Source organism: Saimiri boliviensis, chromosome 6 (genome assembly GCF_048565385.1).
Source record: "Saimiri boliviensis isolate mSaiBol1 chromosome 6, mSaiBol1.pri, whole genome shotgun sequence".
Taxonomy (NCBI): domain Eukaryota; kingdom Metazoa; phylum Chordata; class Mammalia; order Primates; family Cebidae; genus Saimiri; species Saimiri boliviensis.
Genome location: NC_133454.1, coordinates 127,649,562 through 127,667,670, shown reverse-complemented (window position 1 = coordinate 127,667,670; position 18,109 = coordinate 127,649,562). Strand labels below are relative to the sequence as shown.

The 18,109-nt window shown below is 53.5% G+C and overlaps 1 protein-coding gene across 2 annotated transcripts in view; it reads right to left on the bottom strand.

Annotated features, from left to right (window-relative positions):
- The window catches only part of LRP5 (LDL receptor related protein 5), a 135,465-nt gene that overhangs the window by 29,111 nt on the left and 88,245 nt on the right, over nucleotides 1–18,109 (bottom strand). For both annotated transcript variants that reach the window (XM_039471336.2, XM_010351921.3), the window contains exons 9-13: nucleotides 14,760–15,049; nucleotides 11,442–11,668; nucleotides 9,962–10,146; nucleotides 7,293–7,616; nucleotides 4,481–4,680 (exon numbers count right to left, since the gene is read on the bottom strand). In XM_039471336.2, the coding sequence (XP_039327270.1) occupies nucleotides 4,481–4,680; nucleotides 7,293–7,616; nucleotides 9,962–10,146; nucleotides 11,442–11,668; nucleotides 14,760–15,049 (1,226 nt within the window). The remainder of the gene's footprint in view (nucleotides 1–4,480; nucleotides 4,681–7,292; nucleotides 7,617–9,961; nucleotides 10,147–11,441; nucleotides 11,669–14,759; nucleotides 15,050–18,109) is intronic.

The following is an 18,109-nucleotide window of genomic DNA, read 5'->3' as shown; positions in this document are numbered from 1 at the left end:
ATTACAGGTACACGCTACCACACCTGGCTAATTTGGTATCTTTAGTAGAGCCCGGGTTTCACTATGTTGGCCAGGCTGGTCTCGAACTCCTGACCTCAAGTAATTTTACCCACCTCAGCCTCCCAAAGTGCTGGGATGACAGGGTGTGAGCCACCACGCCCAGCCCTTACAATGGGTTATTATCCAGGCTTTCAGGAAGGAAATTGACACAGGCTACAACACAGATAAACCCTGAGGACATCATGCCAGGTGAAAGAGGCCAGTTACAGAAGGGCAAATATCGATAATTCCACTTAATCTGAGGTACCTAGAGAAGTCAGAGAGAGACAAAAGTAGAACAGTGGCTGCCAGAGGGAAATGCAGAGTGGGTGTTTCATGCAGACACTTTCAATGCGAGAAGATGAAGTCGTCTGGGGATGGATGGCAGTGATGGCTACAATGGGAACTGACTGAATGCCACTTAACCGTCAACTCCAAAAGAGGTCAAACAGGCCAGGTGCGGTGTGGCTCACGCCTGCCATCTCAGCACTTTAGGAGGCCGAGGTGGGCAGATTGCTTGAGTCTAGGAGTTCAAGCCCAGCCTGGGCAACATGGTGCAATCCGTCTCCACATAAAATACAAGCAAATAGCTGGGTGTGGAGGTGCACAACCTGAGCCTGGGAGGCGGGGGCTGCAGTGAGCCAAGATTGCACCACTGGACTCCAGCCTGGGCAACAGAGTGAGACCCTGCTAAAAAAATTAAAATAAACAAAAAAAGGCCGGGCGCAGTGGCTTACATCTGTAATCCCAGCACTTTGGGAGGCAAAGGCAGGCGGATCACGAGGTCAGGGGTTCGATACCAGCCTGGCCAACATGGTGAAACCCCAACTCTAATTAAAAATACAAAAAGTAGCCAGCCATGGTCGTAGGCACCTGTAATCCCAACTACTCGGGAAGCTGAGTCAGGAGAATTGCTTGAACCCAGGAGGTGGAGGTTGCAGTGAGCCGAGACCATGCCGCTACACTCCAGCCTGGGCAACACAGTGACACCCTGTTTAAAAAAAAAAAAAAAAGTTAAAATGGCTGGGTGTTGTGGCTCATCCCTGTAATCCCGGCACTTTGGGAGGCTAAGGTAGGCAGATGGCTTGAGTCCAGGAGTTGAGAATAGCCTGGGCAACATAACACGTCTCTACAATAAAAAATAAAAATAAAAAAATAAGCCAGACGTGGTAGTGCATGCCTGTAGTCCCAGCTACTAGGGAGGCTGAGGTGGGAGGATCATTTGAGCCCGGGAGGTTGAGGCTGCAGTGAGTCATGATTGCACCACTGCATTCCAGCCTGGGAATTGGAGACCCTGTCCCCAAAACAACAAGAACAAAATAATTAAAATGGTCAATTTTATGTGATGTATATTTACCACAATACAAAATAAAAAACAGAACACAAAACCATGGCCAATTGGATAATTTAGACACCATCTTCTGGAGGGACTGGAATACCCCTAGTAAAGAATCAAAGCTGGAGTCCATGGAGCGGGGAGGCTGCAGGAGGCCGGACCTCAGCAAAAGACACCGGAGGGAAAAGCGCATTTTCCAAATTAAGTGGGAAACCTTCTGTGTGTTCCTCCAAGCCTTCATCACTTCTGCCTAGACACCATGAAAGAACGCAGCTCCAACGAGACTCTAAGGCAATGTGTGCCCAGGAGCTCTCTCAGCATGGGAGCCACATCCATCAATTAACACATCCCTTTCCCAAAGGACTCCAGGTGACAGCCATCTATACCAAGCAAGATGAAAGGAATCCATTTCCCCCATCTGTACCACCACAGAGGCGATGATCACAGCTGCCCAGGAGAGGAGCTGCAGGGAGGCGGGCATGGCTCGGAATTTCAGTTCAGCCGAGTCTTGCCATCAGCCAAGGACACAGACCTCACAAGACCTCGCAGTACAGCTTAACTGGAAGCTGCGCACAGTACAGCTTAAATGGAAGCTGCTGCTGGAGGAAGGACCTGGTGGAGGGGGGCGTCCAGCCTGTCCGGGCAGCACCAGCCTTCAGATGGGTAGCATGACAGCGAAACTGATGATGGGCACAGCAACCCATCTGAAAGTCCCTCCAGACAAGCCTCTCTCTGCCTCAAGAAAGTACCAAGATTTCACCATAATGCAAGCTCCCATACCGATCCTCGGTTGAGAAAGAGGTCGTGTGGCTTTGTAGTTTTTTTTTCGAGACAGAGTCTCACTCTGTTGCCCAGGCTGGAGAGCAACGGTACAGTCTTGGCTCACTGCAACCCCGCCTCCCAGGTTCAAGCAATTCTCCTGCCCCAGCCTCCCGAGTAGCTGGGGCTACAGGTGCCTGCCACCACGCTTGGCTAATTTTTGTAATTTTAGTAGAGATGGGGTTTCACCATGTTGGCCAGGCTGGTCTTAAACTCCTGACCTCGTAATTCGCTCACCTCAGCCTCCCAAAGTGCTGGAATTACAGGCGGGCTCTATAGTTTTTATAAAAGAAGGGTGCTTAGGAGCCAGGCCTGTCCTGGAATTCCACACCAATGAACCTGCTGAGCCCCATGCTACAGACTCTAGATGGGCCCGAGGACACCATGAGCACATCCTTCCTGGAACAGGACACACAAGCCTGACATCGCAAAGTGATGGCTTCTGCTACAGCACCTGTTTTTGTTTTTGCTTTTTTTCTCTGACAGAGTTTTGTTGCCCAGACTGGAGTGCAATGGTGAGATCGTGGCTCACTGCAACCTCCACCTCCCGGTTCAAGTGATTCTCCTGCCTCAGCCTCCTGAGTAGCTGGGATTATAGGCACTCACCACCATATCCGGCTAATTTTTGTATTTTCAGTAGAGACAGGGTTTCACCTTGTTGGCCAGGCTGGTCTTCAACTCCTGACCTCAGGTGATCTGCCCACCTCAGCCTCCCATAGTGCTGGTATCACAGGCATGAGCCACCAGGCCCAGCCTAACACTTGTTTTAAAAATGTGGGCGGATCACCTGAGGTCAGGAGTTTGAGACCAGCCTGACCAATATGGTGAAACCCTATCTTAAAAAATAATAATAAAATAAAAATAAAAATAAAAAATAAAAAATAAATGCAAACCTGGCAAGGCGGGGTGGCCCATGTCTGTAATCCCAGTCACGCGGGAGGTTAAGGTAGGAGAATCATTTGAATGTAGGAGGCAGAGGTTGCAGTGAGCCATGATCATGCCACTGCACTCCAGGCTGGGTGACAGAGCGATACTCCATCTCAAAATAAAATAAATAAATAAAAGCAAATCTGTTCCAACGCAGTGATGTATTAGGACACTTTGAGCACAGCACGGATCTCGCGTTTGCTCGTGCACAATTTCCTCTGAGAAACACTCAGCGAATGCAGAAAACAGGGAACGGCGCCGGTCACACCCACACACACCTCCGTCTCTCACCTCCCTGTGCTCCCTGCTGGGGCCATGACCCACTCTCTCCCCACCTGGGGTGAAAACTTTCCATCTGATTTCCCACAATCCTCCTCCCAGCGTTTCACGGAAACTCACTCGAGGCACCCTTCCACACTCATAAACCAACGCCAGATCTTCCCAAGGTGAAGTGCCAGACTCCTTGCAGCAGTAATGCTTCTGAATGCACATTGCTTGGGACGTATCTAACCATTTATGTGCAGAAGGCGCTCTGCCATTTCCCAGGTTCCTAGCTCTTTTCTTACATGTTGTTGACGGAGTTTTTGAGGGCTGTGTCCTGGCCCCCTCTCCCTACGAGTCATGTCATTTTACTGCGCGATTTTGCACAGTGCATAGTGCGGTGACTTTGAGGAGCGTGTATACTGCACTGTAGCCGAAATAACTGTACAGTTCCTACAAAATAGCAGATAAACCTAGATTAACCAATACCAACTGCCCTGCATGACACAAGACCGCTTTTCTTTCTTGGAAAGAAAAAGCTCCTGTGGGGTTAGACAGCCCCCCCACACCCCGCCATGACTACTTATACAACTGGGAGATCCAGTCTTTTTTTCTTTGAGATGGAGTTTTACCCTTGTCTCCCAGGCTGGAGTGCAACGGCACCATCTCGGCTCACTGTAACCTCTGCCTCCCAGGTTCAAGCGATTCTCCTGCCTCAGTCTCCTGAGCAGCTGGGATTACAGGTGCCCGCCACCATGCCCAGCTAATTTGCATTTTTAGCAGAGATGGGGTTTCACCATGTTGGCGAGGCTGGTCTTGAACTCCTGACCCCAGGTGATCTGCCCGCCTCAGCCTCTCAAAGCTCTGGGATTACAGGCATGAGTACCATGCCCGGCCTCAGTTTCTACATATAATCACAGCCTCGGGGTTCCATGCTGCTCAGTTATACCCTATGACTAAGTTATCAAAGCCCAAGTCATCATTCACCCAGAACCGTGCTCTGTTTTCACCCTGGGCTAAGACGGAGCAGCAGCCTGGAAACCACCATGAGGAGCGCCTTTAGAAGCACACCCCGCACCCTGCCAACAGGGCACCTGCCTGGGTCCCGTCGTCCTTGGCTCGCTTGATGTTCTGGCGCCCATCCACCCAGTAGATGAACTTGTCCAGTGGGTCATAGTCGATGGCCTTGACGTTCCTCAGCCCATGCAGGGGCAGGATGAGGTCCGGGCTGTGCTGGTCGTCTGGGATCATACGGCTAATGGCAGATTTCTGGCTGAACAGCAAGAAGGTGGTGGGTGCTAGAGGAGGCAAAGACAGGGCTGCATGTGGGTGTCTGGAAGCTGAAGGAGCTGGTGGGCGGGACAGCAAGCCACTCCACTGTGACAGGCAGCTCAGCATCACCCTGATGGAGAGCCACGGGAAAGACGGGGGACACAGGGCTGTCTCTCGGGGTGCGGTGTGGGAATTGTACTCTGCGTGTCATCTGTCTCTGCTGTTTCTTCTTTTTTTTGAGATAGAGCCTCACTCGGTCACCCAGGCTGGGAGGCAGTGGTGCGATCTCGGCTAACTGCAACCTCCACCTACCAGGTTCAAGCGATTCTCCTGCCTCAGCCTCCTGAATAGCTGGGACTACAGGTGCCTGCCACCATGCCCAGCTAATTTTTGTATTTTTAGTAGAAATGGGGTTTCACCATGTTGGCCAGCCCGGTCTCAATCTCTTGACCTCGTGATCCACCCACCTAGGCCTCCCAAAGTGCTGGGATTATAGGCGTGTGCCACCGCACCTGGCTGTGTCTCTGCTGTTTCAAGTCCATGTATTACTTTTGAAATAAATAATAAATTTATTTTATTTAAATTTGTATTTTTAACTTTGAGGTTCGCTTTTGTTGCCCAGGCTGGAGTACAGTGGTGCAATCTCGGCTCACTGCAACATCCACCTCCCAGGTTCAAGTGATTCTCCTGTTTCAGCCTCCAGAGTAGCTGGGATTACAGATGTGTGCCACCATGCCCAGCTAATTTTGCATTTTTTGTAGAGACGGGGTTTCACCATGTTGGTCAGGCTGGTCTCAACCTCCCAACCTCAGGTGGTCTGCCCACCTTGGCCTCCTAAAGTGCTGGGATTACGGGCGTGAGGCACCGCGCCCGGCCAATAAATGTATTTTTAAATGATGAAAACTTAAGACAGAAGGCAGGTAATGGTCGTGAACACTGGTAGTGGAATGGTAGTGAAACTCATACCCACGAATGGGTGTGCAGTTTGCTGTGTGCCCATGTGTGTGCCAGCGAATTGCGGAAAACTGGGCAAAATCAATGATGAGCTCAGGAAGGGACAGTCCTCGAGGGTGTCAGTGAGTAGCACATGCCACCACGAGGCATCTCTGGAATCAAGCTGGGCCTCGTCTCAACGCATTGGCACCAGGACCCGAAGAACCGACTCTCTAGCAGGACCAGAACATCGCATGCCTCTACCTCTCAGCAGCTAAAAGAGTCTCCAGGGGATTCCAAAGGTGTGGCGTTTTGAGCGCACTGGCAGCGGGCTCCAGTGGTATAAAATCCAAGTTGCTGCACCAGGTCTGCCGGCCACAGAATGGGGACTCTGAGTCATGGCAACCCCTCCTTGCCGTGGGTTACCTGCACCTCCATTCGACCCTTCAAGGTCATGGTCCCAGGGAGGGAGGGTGAGCACCAGGACCAAGGGCAGCCCAGGCATGGGAAGGCCCAGACTCTGGCCTAGGCCCATCTCCTGCCAGCCTGGGCCTCCAACAGCCCCTTAACCCTTGCAAGCCTCAAGCGCCCCATCCACACAGCTAAGACAGGCAAGACCAGCCCTGCCAGTGCCCAGGTCTGCATGAGACTCCAACAGGGCCTGGATGACAAAGAGCTTTAGAAACTCTCAAGTGCTGTGTGGGGAATCATAACCAGCTCGCTGCTTACGTCACGGGGGAAGAGCCTGCCAACAGGAAGCCCCTGTACCCTGGAGAGGCCATAGGAAAGTCTTCTCATCACTGACATGAGAACAAAGAGCCCCACCTACTTCAGAGGGTCAGTGCAAAAATTCTCCGAGCTAGGCTGGCACAGTGGCTCACGCCTGTAATCCCAGCACTTTGGCAGGCCGAGGCAGGTGGATCATGAGGCCAGGAGTTCAAGGCCAGCCTGGCCAACACAGTAAAACCCCGTCTCTACTAAAAACACAAAAATTAGACAGGCATGCTGGCACACATCTGTAATCCCAGCTCCTCGGGAGGCTGAGGCAGAATTGTTCCAACCCAGGAGGCAGAGGTTGCAGTGAGCCGAGATCATACTACTGCACCCAGCCTGGGCAACAAGAACAAGACTCCCATCGCAAAAAACAAAAACAAAAACAAAAAACAATAACAAAAAAAAATTCCTCGAGCTGATGCCAGGCTGCCTGGCAAGGGTTCAGGAACAGGGACTCTTGAGCCAGCCCCCTGCAGTCAACTCTGGCTCAATCTGCTCCGGCTGTGTGTCCTTGGGTGGGTTACCACACCTCTCTGTGCGTTGGGTTCCTTGTGTGTGAAATGGGACCATGCTACTCCCCGCCCTCCGGCCTTGAGGAGTAAATGAGTGCTGTGGAAAGCATTCAGCACCGGGCTGGCAGTATGAGCGAGCACCCCTCCCCAGCGACTGGTTTTCACCCCCAAAGATCCTCCCCAGGACCTGGCACCTGAGGGGCTGGGCCATTTACCTGTGTCCTGATGAAGTCCAGCCAAGTCCACCCTGCCTGGACCTGGACCTCCAGGTAGCATCATGCAGCTCGTGCAGTGCACAACCTCCCCAACCATCTATGTACACCCGAGAACCCCAGATGAGAAGCTCCTTTCAGCATCAGCCTCCAGAACTAGCCTGATCTCATGTGGGAGTGAGGTGCAGGAGAACGCGAGGCACTTACGGCTGCAGTTGCGGCCGCTGGGGTCCAGGGTGTAGTGTGAGGCGCAGCCGCAGCGGTGACCGCCGGGGATGGCAAGGCACAGCTGCCCGCACTGCCCGTTGTCATGCACACAGTCGTTGAGGCCATCCTGGCGGGAGGAGTGGAACACCAGGATGTCCATCACGAAGTCCAGATGGCCCTGGATGAGGGTGCGGTTCTGGCCGCTGGTCTTGTCGGCCCGCTCGATGCTGTGCAGATTCCAGTCCGTCCAGTAGATATAATCGCTGTACTGCGTCAGACCAAACGGGTGAGGCAGGTCGTCGGCAATCACGACCCGCTCCTGACCTGCAGGGACACACGACGGGAATGGTGTCGGCAGTGGCACGGCCAGGCCACAGAGCACAGGGCGCCCTGCAGGGCGAGGCGGTTCAACCCTGCAGCCTAGCGACCAAGTGAAAGCCGCAACGTGTCTGTCCACTGAGCAAAACAGGCGAGATCTACCGAAGCGCAGGCAGGAGCTACCAAAGTAAAGTACCTGGCCACAGTCACACAGCTGCTGAGTGGCAGGGCTAGGATCACCACCCAGGCAGCGAGGCTCCGGGTTCACGACGTCAGGCCTGGCTGTGCATCCTCCGCTCCCCCCCGCAACGAGCCCAGGCCTTCCACGTTATTCACCAAGCACTCAGTAAACATCCGGAGTGTTGAAGCCAAAAGCACGTACAGCAGAACGACGGCCAGGCCGCACGCATGTGGCCACCCTCACTGGCAGGGCCACATGGGTTTCCTGGGCTTTTGCTGGTTTTCATGAGTCTGTCCTCACTCCGGGGTGATTAATGAGCTTAATCATTTCAGGCAACCACAGCTGTGCTGTGACTGGTTTCTCGCCTGCAAACAGGTTTGGGCCTGGCCTGGAAGAGCTGGGTCACGCGATGTGCTGCAGAGCCGGGCGGCAGTCTCAAACCCACATCAAACCTTGTGACTAGCCTCACAAGCTAGGGCGCAACCCACCCCCGGCAGCAACCAGGACACGGGGTTCAAGTCCCAGCTCTGCCTACGCAGTACCTGGGACAAGGCACTCAGTGGGCCGATGCTCCAGCCTCCTCATCTGTAAAGTAAGCCACTGCAGATGGCGAGCAGCAGTGGTGAGGAGGCCAGAAGCCAAATTCCTGCTGCCCTTCCTGAGGGGTTCCACATGGCTGATGCGCTCAGAGGCTCTGCTAGGCCCAAGGTCACCAACGGTCTCTCTGCCAGGGGTCAGACGCCAGGGCTGCCCAGTGATCCTCTCCTCCCTGCCTGCCCTGAAGCCAAGGGCTGCCTCAGACCTTGAATTGAGCCCTCAGAGCTTTTTTTCTGAAACAGGGTCTCACTCTGTTGCCCAGGCTGGAGTGCAGTGGCACAATCACACGGCACCACAGCCTCTATCTCCTGGGCTCAAGCAGTCCTCCCACCTGAGCCTCCCAACTAGCTAGGACTACAGGCATGCACCACCACACCTGGTTAATTTTTTTTTTTTTTTTTTTTTTTTTTGAGACGGAGTTTCGCCCTTGTTACCCAGGCTGGAGTGCAATGGCGCGATCTCGGCTCACCGCAACCTCCGCCTCCTGGGCTCAGGCAATTCTCCTGCCTCAGCCTCCTGAGTAGCTGGGATTACAGGCACGTGCCACCATGCCCAGCTAATTTTCTGCACTTTTAGTAGAGACGGGGTTTCACCATGTTGACCAGGATGGTCTCGATCTCTCGACCTCGTGATCCACCCGCCTCGGCCTCCCAAAGTGCTGGGATTACAGGCTTGAGCCACCGCGCCCGGCCACCTGGTTAATTTTTTAAAAATTTTTTTGTAGAGATGGGGGTCTCATTATGTTACCCGTGCTGGTCTTGAACTCCTGGGCTCAAACCATCTGCCTGTCTTGGCCTCACAAAGTGCTGGGATTACAGGTGTGAGTCACTGCACCTGGCCCCTCAGAGCTTCTGCCCCCGACCTTCCACCCTCCCAAGCTGGCAGGGGGTAGGAGGGCTCATTTGCTGAGCACAGTGGCCCCTGTCACCTGGCATATCACCCAGGACAGCTACTCTAGCAGGACACAGTGTGTGGTCCCCTATCCTGCATTCAAATCCTGTTCCTGCTCCTGTGTGACTTGGAACAGGTTTTTTTCAAACTTCGCTGAGCCTCATTCTCAGGATCCAGAGAAAGGAGGTGAGAGCACCAGCCCCGGGGTCCCCGGCCTGTGGACAGTCTCAGCACAATCCCAGCACACAGTGGGGCTCAGGGCTGGGTGGGGATGGAGTGCTGGTGCCCTGGGGGCATCCTGAACTCACCAGCTCTGTAACCTTAGGCAAGTCACATGACTTCCTTGGGCCTCGGCTTCCCCAGCAACAGAAACCTCCACTGCATGCGGTAGGGTCAAATGCGAGTCCTGGCACAGGGATTAGCCGGACCTGGCGCCCAGCAGGTGCGCAGGAAACAGCCATCACCAGAGCCTCTCCCAACACCACTGCAGCAACGGCACCCAGGGGTGGGCAGAGGCAACCCCTGCAGCAGAGAGTGAGGCTGCTGGGCAATCGTGGGTGTGGCCACAGCTCCTGCCAGGTCGGGGATTTGCAGGCCACAAGGCACACGTGGCGGGCTGGGAGGTGGCCAGTGCCCGGCTGCCCCACCCTCCATGCCCAGCAGGCCCCTGCCTGGCCCTCACCCAGCATGTTGGACGACTCGATCATGTTGGTGTCCAGGTCGGTCCAGTAGAGGCGTTGGTCAGTGTAGTCAATGGTGAGGTCGTTGGCCCGGCCCACCTTGTCCACCAGCGTCATGCAGTTGGTCCCGTCCATGAAGGCCCGCACGATCCTCGGCTTGCCGCCCCACTCGGTCCAGTAGATGTAGCTGGAAGGCACGTGGGAGAAGGGCAGGCTGGGTGAGTCCACTCTCACCGCAGGACAGAGGGTGCTGGGGGCTGCACTCGCCCTGTCGCCTCAGCTCGGCCCTCCCCGTCCTGGAGAAAAGCCACGTGCAGGAAGCAGGGAAGGGCGAGACCCTTTCCCCTGCCACACAAACATCCCTCCAGGGTGGTCGCTGCGCCACTCCCTGAATTCCCACAGTGGCTCACTTGTAAGGCGAGGAAACACCCTTTTACGGACGCAAAAACAGGCGCACAGCCAGGGCGAGTGTGTGCTAGAACAGCCCGCTAAGCTTGGCCGGATGCCGGGGACACAGCAGAAACCAGGATGGGCACAAGCACAGCAGAAAACAAGACCTCCGAGCAGGGGAAGCCTTGCAGGATCAGGATATAGACTCGGCTCTGGGCTCCTCCCCAGCAGCCCCTCTGTCCCTTCCTTCAGCAGATCCACAAGAGGAAATGCACATCCTCATTCCAGAATTTTCTAAGTTTGACCTGCCCTTGCTCTAAAACTGGACCTCTTTCTGATGTCCTGCCATCCCGAAATCTTCCTTCCTCCCCTGGCAGAATATGTAGCAGGCAGGGATTGGGCTTTCCGGGGTGGGCACTGTGCCCACTGCACAGAAAACAAAACTCAAGTCCAGAGAGACCCCACCCCCCCCACACACACACACATCTGGGGCCTATCTGACCCCAGTGCCCAAGGCAGGGCCCCTAGGATGCCCGGCAGCTAAAAGCACGCTTGCCTCTCAAGGTTGGTCCTAAGCTGTGGCTCGGCAGCCTCCAGGAGGCCATTTTGGAGTGGCCTGAGGTCCAGGGACCTCAAAGCCAGTTCTGGAGTGTGGTTTTGGCAAAACGGCGCAAAGCCAGGAGACCTGGTTGGGAGTCTGAGGCAGCACTTCCTGGCCCAGCTCCACTCTAACTGGGTACGTGACCTTAGATACGTCCCTCAGCTTCTCCGAGCCTGTTTCTGCATCTGTAAAATCAACACAGGTACTGCCTGATGCAGGCCCTGTGGATGCTTTGGTGAGATGGCCCAGGTGAAAGCAGCCAGTACCGTGCCTGACACGGCCTCAGCACCTGCTCCATGAAGGAGCTCCATGACTTCCGAGAGGCCTACCAGTCCTGGCCACCATCAAGGCGAATGACGTCGGTACAGCTGTGATTACTGAGGGCCACACGGGCAGCCTGCCACCTTCCCAGCTGGCCCGTCCGCATTGACGCACACAGAGAGAGGGACACGCACACAGAGAGAGGATGCCTGGGACAGGCAAACTCTTACCCCTCGGTGGGATCCAGGGCCAGCGACCGCGGGTTGTCCAGGTCCCTCCACACGAGGACTTGCCGGAACTGCCCGTCCAACCGTGCCACTTCGATCCTGTTGGTCCCGGTGTCGGCCCAATAGAGGTTCTTGCCCATCCAGTCAACAGCCATGCCCTCGGGGTAATCAAGGCCAAACTCCACCACGTGCTCCACAGAGCTCCCATTCAGGAAGGCGCGGCTGATGGTCTGGCAGCAGGTGAGGAGGAAAAGGGCCACGTTTTAGGAACCAGCATCTTTTGTAGACATCTCACCAAGACGCCTGGCCACCTGGAGCAGATACTGACCACATTCTGGACAAGATCACCAACATTCAAGTTTTTTTTTTTTTTTTTTTTTTTTTTTTTTTTTTTTTTTTTTGAGACGGTGTCTAGCTCTGTTGCCCAGGCTAGAGTGCAGTGGCACAATCTCGGCTCACTGCAACCTACACCTCCTGGGTTCAAGTGATTCTCCTGCCTCAGCCTCCCAAGGTTGGGATTACAGGCATGTGCCACCATGCCCAGCTAATTTTTGTTATTTTTAGTAGAGATGGGGTTTGAACATGTTGGCCAGGATGGTCTTGAACTCTTGACCTTGTGATCCGCCTGCCCTGGCCTCCCAACGTGTTGGGATTACAGGCATGAGCCACTGAACACAGCCACATTCAAGTTTTTTTTTTTTTTGAGACGGGGTTTCGCTCTTGTTACCCAGGCTGGAGTGCAATGGCGCGATCTCGGCTCACCGCAACCTCCGCCTCCTGGGTTCAAGCAATTCTCCTGCCTCAGCCTCCCTAGTAGCTGGGACTACAGGCGTGCGCCACCATGCCCAGCTAATTTTTGTATTTTTAGTAGAGACGGGGTTTCACCGTGTTGACCAGGATGGTCTCGATCTCTTGACCTCGTGATCCACCCGCCTCGGCCTCCCAAAGTGCTGGGATTACAGGCTTGAGCCACCGCGCCCGGCCACATTCAAGTTTTTAAATGCAGCAAGATATCTTCTTGGAAAAAGCAACTTGGAGATTATATATACCATTTTTTTCCCCCAGACAGGTCTCACTTTGTCCCCAAGGTCGGAGTGCAGCTCACTGTAACATCAACCTCCTGGGGCTCAAGCGATCCTCCCAACTCAGCCTCCTTCGCAGCTGGGATTACAGCTGTGTACCACTACTCCCAACTTTTTAAAAAAGATTTTTTGTAGAGATGGGGTCTCACTATGTTGCCCAGGCTGGTCTCAAACTCCTGGGCTCAAGCGATCCTCCTGCCTCAGCATCCCAAAGTGTTGGATTACAGGCGTGAGCCACTGTGCCCGGCTGTAACCAGCACATGTGTAATAAAAGAACAGTTAAGCCTAAAAGGGAGCATCCGTGCAGTGCAGTATTTCACGGTTTTAAAAGATTGTGCCAAAGAGTCTGTCACAGCATCATCAAATACCTGCTGTAATGTCAAATAAAAAAATCAGGATACAGAATTCTCTGTAGCATATAACTGTGATGACGAGAATGCTCTTAGAGACAAAAGACCTGAAGGAAACATGCTAAGGTATCAGCAGTGATCTCTGGCTGGTGAGGCTATGGGCAATTTCCATTTTCTTTTTACACTTGTCTTTTTTCGTTTTGTTTTGTTTTAGTTTGTTTTTTGGTTTTTGGTTTTTTTTGAGACGGAGCCTCACTCTGTGCCCAGGCTGGAGTGCAGTGGCGCGATCTTGGCTCACTGCAAACTCCACATATCAGGTTCAAGCAATTCTCTGCCTCAGCCTCCCGAGTAGCTGGGATTACAGGCACATGCCACAATGCCCAGCTAATTTTTGTATTTTTAGTAGAGACGGGGTTTCACCATGTTGGCCACGCTGGTCTCGAACTCCTGACCTCAAATGATCCTCCCACCTCAGCCTCCCAAAGTGCTGGGATTACAGGCGGGAGCCACCACGCCTGGCCTCTTTTTTATACTTTTCTATGTATTTTCCTTTTTCTACAAAGAACCCTTGTGACTTAAAGTCATAAAAAATCTTTTAAAGATATGTAATACAAATACTATAATAGGATGGGCGTGGTGGCTCGCAACCGCAATCCCAGCACTTTGGGAGGCTGAGGCGCGAGCTTGAGCCTAGGAGTTTGAAACCAGTCTGGGCAACACAGGGAAACTCCATCTCCACAAAAAAAAAAAAAAAAAAACCTCACAAAAATCAGCCAGGTGTGGTGGTGTGCACCTGTGGTCCTAGCTACTCGGGAGGCTGAGGTGGGAGGATCACTAGAGCCCAGGAGGTCGAGGCTGCAGTGAGCTGAGAATTCACCACTGCACTCCAGCCTGAGTGCCAGTGGAAGATCTTGTCTCAAAACAAACCAACAAACAAAAAACTCCCAGAAAACAAATAGTAGAAAAACAAGTCAGTAAACAGTGCAGTTGTCCAACACTTTAGACCAGAGGTCAACACACTTTTTCTGTAAAGGGGCAGATAGTACATATTTTAGGCTTAATAGCCCATATGGATCTGTCAGAACTCAACTCAGCGGCACAAAAGCTGCCGCAGACATCCATAAACAAATGGGCTCTGCTGGACACCAATCACACTTTCTTTACAGAATCAGAAGGCCAGCCCACGGACCAGTTTGCTAAACCCTTCTTTAGAAGGCAAAAAGTCTTTCTAGGCCGGGTGCAGTGGCTGACGCCTGTAACCCCAGCACTTTGGGAGGCTGAGGCAGGCAGATCAACTGAGGTCAGGAGTTTGAGACTAGCCTGGCCAACATGGTGAAATCCTGTCTCTACTAAAAATACAAAAGAAAACTAGCTGGGTATGGTGGTGGGTGCCCATAATCCCAGCTACTTGGGAGGCTGGGGCAGGAGAATCCCTCAAACCTAGGAGGTGGAGGTTGCAGTGTGCTGAGATCATGCCACTGCACTCCAGCCTGGGTGACAGAGCAAGACTGTCACAAAAAAAAAAAAAAAAAAGTCTTCCTGTAATTGTCCTGGAAGTTTATATTTGCACTATAAATGAAGAAAGAGTATGCTAAGCAGACAGCCTCTGGCGAGGGAGAGGGTGGGGTGTCTGAAGTCAAGCTGAACGGACAAGAAACATTTCAAATTCATACAAGCACTTCACAAAAGCCCTCAAGTCTGTCTACCGGATTTGCTCATTATAATCATCTTTTTTTTTTTTTAAATAGAGTTGCTCATATTTCATTAGCTTGAACTGAGTTACAATAAATATTACAGCGCTTTAAAAAAATGTCTGAAGCCTCTGAGGCAGGAACAGAGGCAAGGTTTCCCCATCAAGGCTGCACGCGTGCGCGTCCTGGCCACGCTACCTTCAGGCTGACGTCCGTCCAGTAGATGTGGTTGTTGGCCACATCGAAGTCCAGGGCTGAGGCCTCCTTGACGCCCGTGAGCGGGATGGCCACGTCGTTGTTGTTGGTCTCAAGGGAGATCCTGTGGATGGCGGCTCTGCTGGTGAAGACCAAGAAGGCCTCGGGCACGATGCAGGTCTTCATGTCACTCAGCAGCTCCAGGCCGATGGGGCAGCCACACCGGGTGGAGTGGGGCGTGAAGAAGCACAGGTGACTGCACCCGCCGTTCTCATCAGCACACGGGTTGGTTCCTGGAAGCGAACACACAGGCCCCAATCTAAATACCAACAGCTCAGCAGGGAAAGGGTGCCACAAAGCCATACAACGAATGCCACCGTGAGCTGTGTGGCTCAGGGTGCCGAGCTCAGGACTCACCCCCGGGTCGGGTTTGACCTCAGGGTTGAGTTGTGATGACCATTCTTTGGCTGGCTCCATCGTCAAACACACACGCACCTTTCACCAGAAAGCCAGGATGTGCCAGAAGCTCCAAGGTGCACAGCCCTGTTCCTGCCACACGTCAAACACAGACAGTAGGCGGGTGTGGAGGGAGAACACCTGACGACAGCCACCAAATTCTCCCCAGGTACGGCCTCGGGTCAGTAACGGTAACAGCAGTGCGGGCTGTGACGGGACCTTGCCAAGCGCCAGGCACTGGTCCCAGAGAGTCACCTGTCTGAACTCACTCCATCCATCTTGGAGGTAGGAGCTATTCTCATCCCCATTTTTTTATTCGAGGAAACAAGTGCAGAGAGTCTGCTGAGGGGAGCACCATCAGGGAGAGCTCGGCGAGCCAGCCAGCCCAGAGGCCCCGCCTCCGGGCCTGCGCACGGACCCCGGAAGAACACGGTGACCCCTCGGGCAGGGACTGGGCAAGTCATCCCTCGGCCTCGGCCCCTGAGAGTACCCCCTCGGCCCTTCCTCCGACTCACAGAGATTCCCAGCAGCCTTGAAAATTCACGCTCACCCAGCATGGCCAAAGCTGCCTCTTTTTCACACAGTACAGAGAGCGTTCGTTTATTTTTGGCCAGCCTGTTAATTTCACTCCTCATCCAAAGTGCTATTAAAACTGGCTTTAATTTAGTGTTAAATATTGAAGCCAAAAAAAGAACCCTTTTCCCCATCTCATTTAGTAAATCATGGGTGAGGGGGTGAGGGAAGAAGGAGGCCAGTTTCTCAGCTTTAAGTCACAGCCCCATGGATGTACCCTTGTGTCTTCTCCCTGGGGGTTATTTTTTGTTCTTTGAACAATCACTCATAGATTAGTCTCACCTTCCACGGTGGATAGCGAATGTTTATTTTTTTGAGATGGGGTCTCACTCTGTGACCCAGGCTGGAGTGCAGTGGTATGACCTCAGCTCACTGCAACTTCTGCCTCCAGGCTCAGAAGCTGGGATTGGCAGGGCGCAGCGGCTCCGCCTGTAATACCAGCACTTTGGGAGGTGGAGGTGGGTGGATCATCGGAGGCCAGGAGTTCAAGACCAGCCTTGGCAACATGGTGAGACCCTGTCTCTAAGAAAATAAAATATAATAAAATTAAAAATAAAAGCAGCAGCAGCAGCAGCAAAAAGGTGGGACCACAGGCACATGCCACCAGCCCAGCTAATTTTTTTTTTTTTTTTTTAAATAGAGATGAGGTCTCTCTTCTTGCCCAGGGGAGACACTCAAATTCCTGGGCTCAAGTGATCCTCCTGCCTCAGCCTTCCAAAGTGCTGGGATTTCTGAATTTCAGGCATGAGCCACAGTGCCTAGAAATAATGTGGTTTTTTTTTTTTTTTTTTTGAGACAGGGTCTCGCTCTATTGCCCAGGTGGAGGTCAGTGGTGTGATATCGGCTCATTACAACCTCCGCCTCCTGGGTTCAAGCGATTCTCCTGCCTCAGCCTTCTGAGTAGCTGGGATTACAGGCACGAGCCACCACGCCCGGCTAATTTTATGTGTGTGTGTGTGCTTTTAGTAGAGACAGGGTTTCACCACGCTGGCCAGGCTGGTCTCAAACTCCTGACCTCAAGTGGTCTGCCCCCCTCGGCCTCCCAAAGTGCTGTGAGCCACTGCGCCTGGCACAAATGCATTTTAAAGGAGCTGGAAAAACTAAATTCGTGGCTTCCATCTCCGGCATGAGGACGGCAGGGTGCGATGAAGGCCGAGATGGAAACGCTCGCCGCTCCTGGGGTCGCCCACACTGCCTCGGCTCCAGGCCTCTGCACGGCTGTCCCTTCTGCCCCAACCTGCTCCCTCCGTTCCCAGCTCCCTCTTATTTTACAGCCAGGGACCTAGTGTCGGAGCTAACATCGCATCTACCCGATGGGGGGCAGAGCCGACCCGGGCATCTCGCCCAGGACTGCAGGCAGTGCAGCAGCGAGCACCCTATCCTCCGTCCTCCCATCCTTCAGCAGCAAAGATTTACTGAGGGCCTCTGACAGGCAGGTGCAGCGCAGAACCCCAGGCCCCAGCCAGACACGGAGCCCCTGCCCACGAGCCCCAGGTCCGTCCCGGCCACACCTGGACGCTGCTCTCGGCAGCGTAACTCCATCACCTTTTCAGGAAGAGACAAATCATCATGACAAACAAGGACCTCTTCGGTGAACCTTCTGCAGACCCTGGCTTTCAGGCGAAAGGTGTGCGTGCATTGGCAATGGGGGCAACAAGCACAGCCCAGCCCAGGCAGACCCAGAAGTGAGTCCCGAGTTCGGCACCTGTACGCCGCAAGGCTCTGCCTACCGCGCCCCCGTGCAAGTGAGGCTAGGAACTGCATTCACTGAAGGGTTGGCTCTGGGAACAAAGGTTCCCAGCCAGGGCCGGGCACATAGCAGGTGCTCAACAAACGTTAGCTACTTTTTTTTTTGAGACAGAATCTTGCTCTGTCGCCAGCCTGGAGTGCAGGAGCTCTCAGCTCACTGCAACCTCCACCTCCTGGGTTCAAGTGATTCTCCTGCCTTGGCCTCCCAAGCAGCTGAGACTACAGGCATGTGCCACCACACCCAGCTAATTTTTGTATTTTTTAGTAGAGATGGGGTTTGATCATGTTGGCCAGGATGGTGTCGATCTCCTGACCTGGTGATCCGCCTGCCTCAACCTCCCAAAGTGCTGGGATTACAGGCGTAAGCCATCACACCTGGCCATGTTAGCCACTTTCTAACCATTATAACCGAAATTCCTGGTCCACAACCACTCCCTAATCAGCACCCTTGGTCTCTTCCCATCTGTCCTTAGCCAGATACTGTCACTTTTCCTGTCTGACCCTTCCCCAGGGCTCAACACTTATGCCCAGATTGGGACCCATCACTTCCTCCTCATGGAAGTCTGCACGGCTGA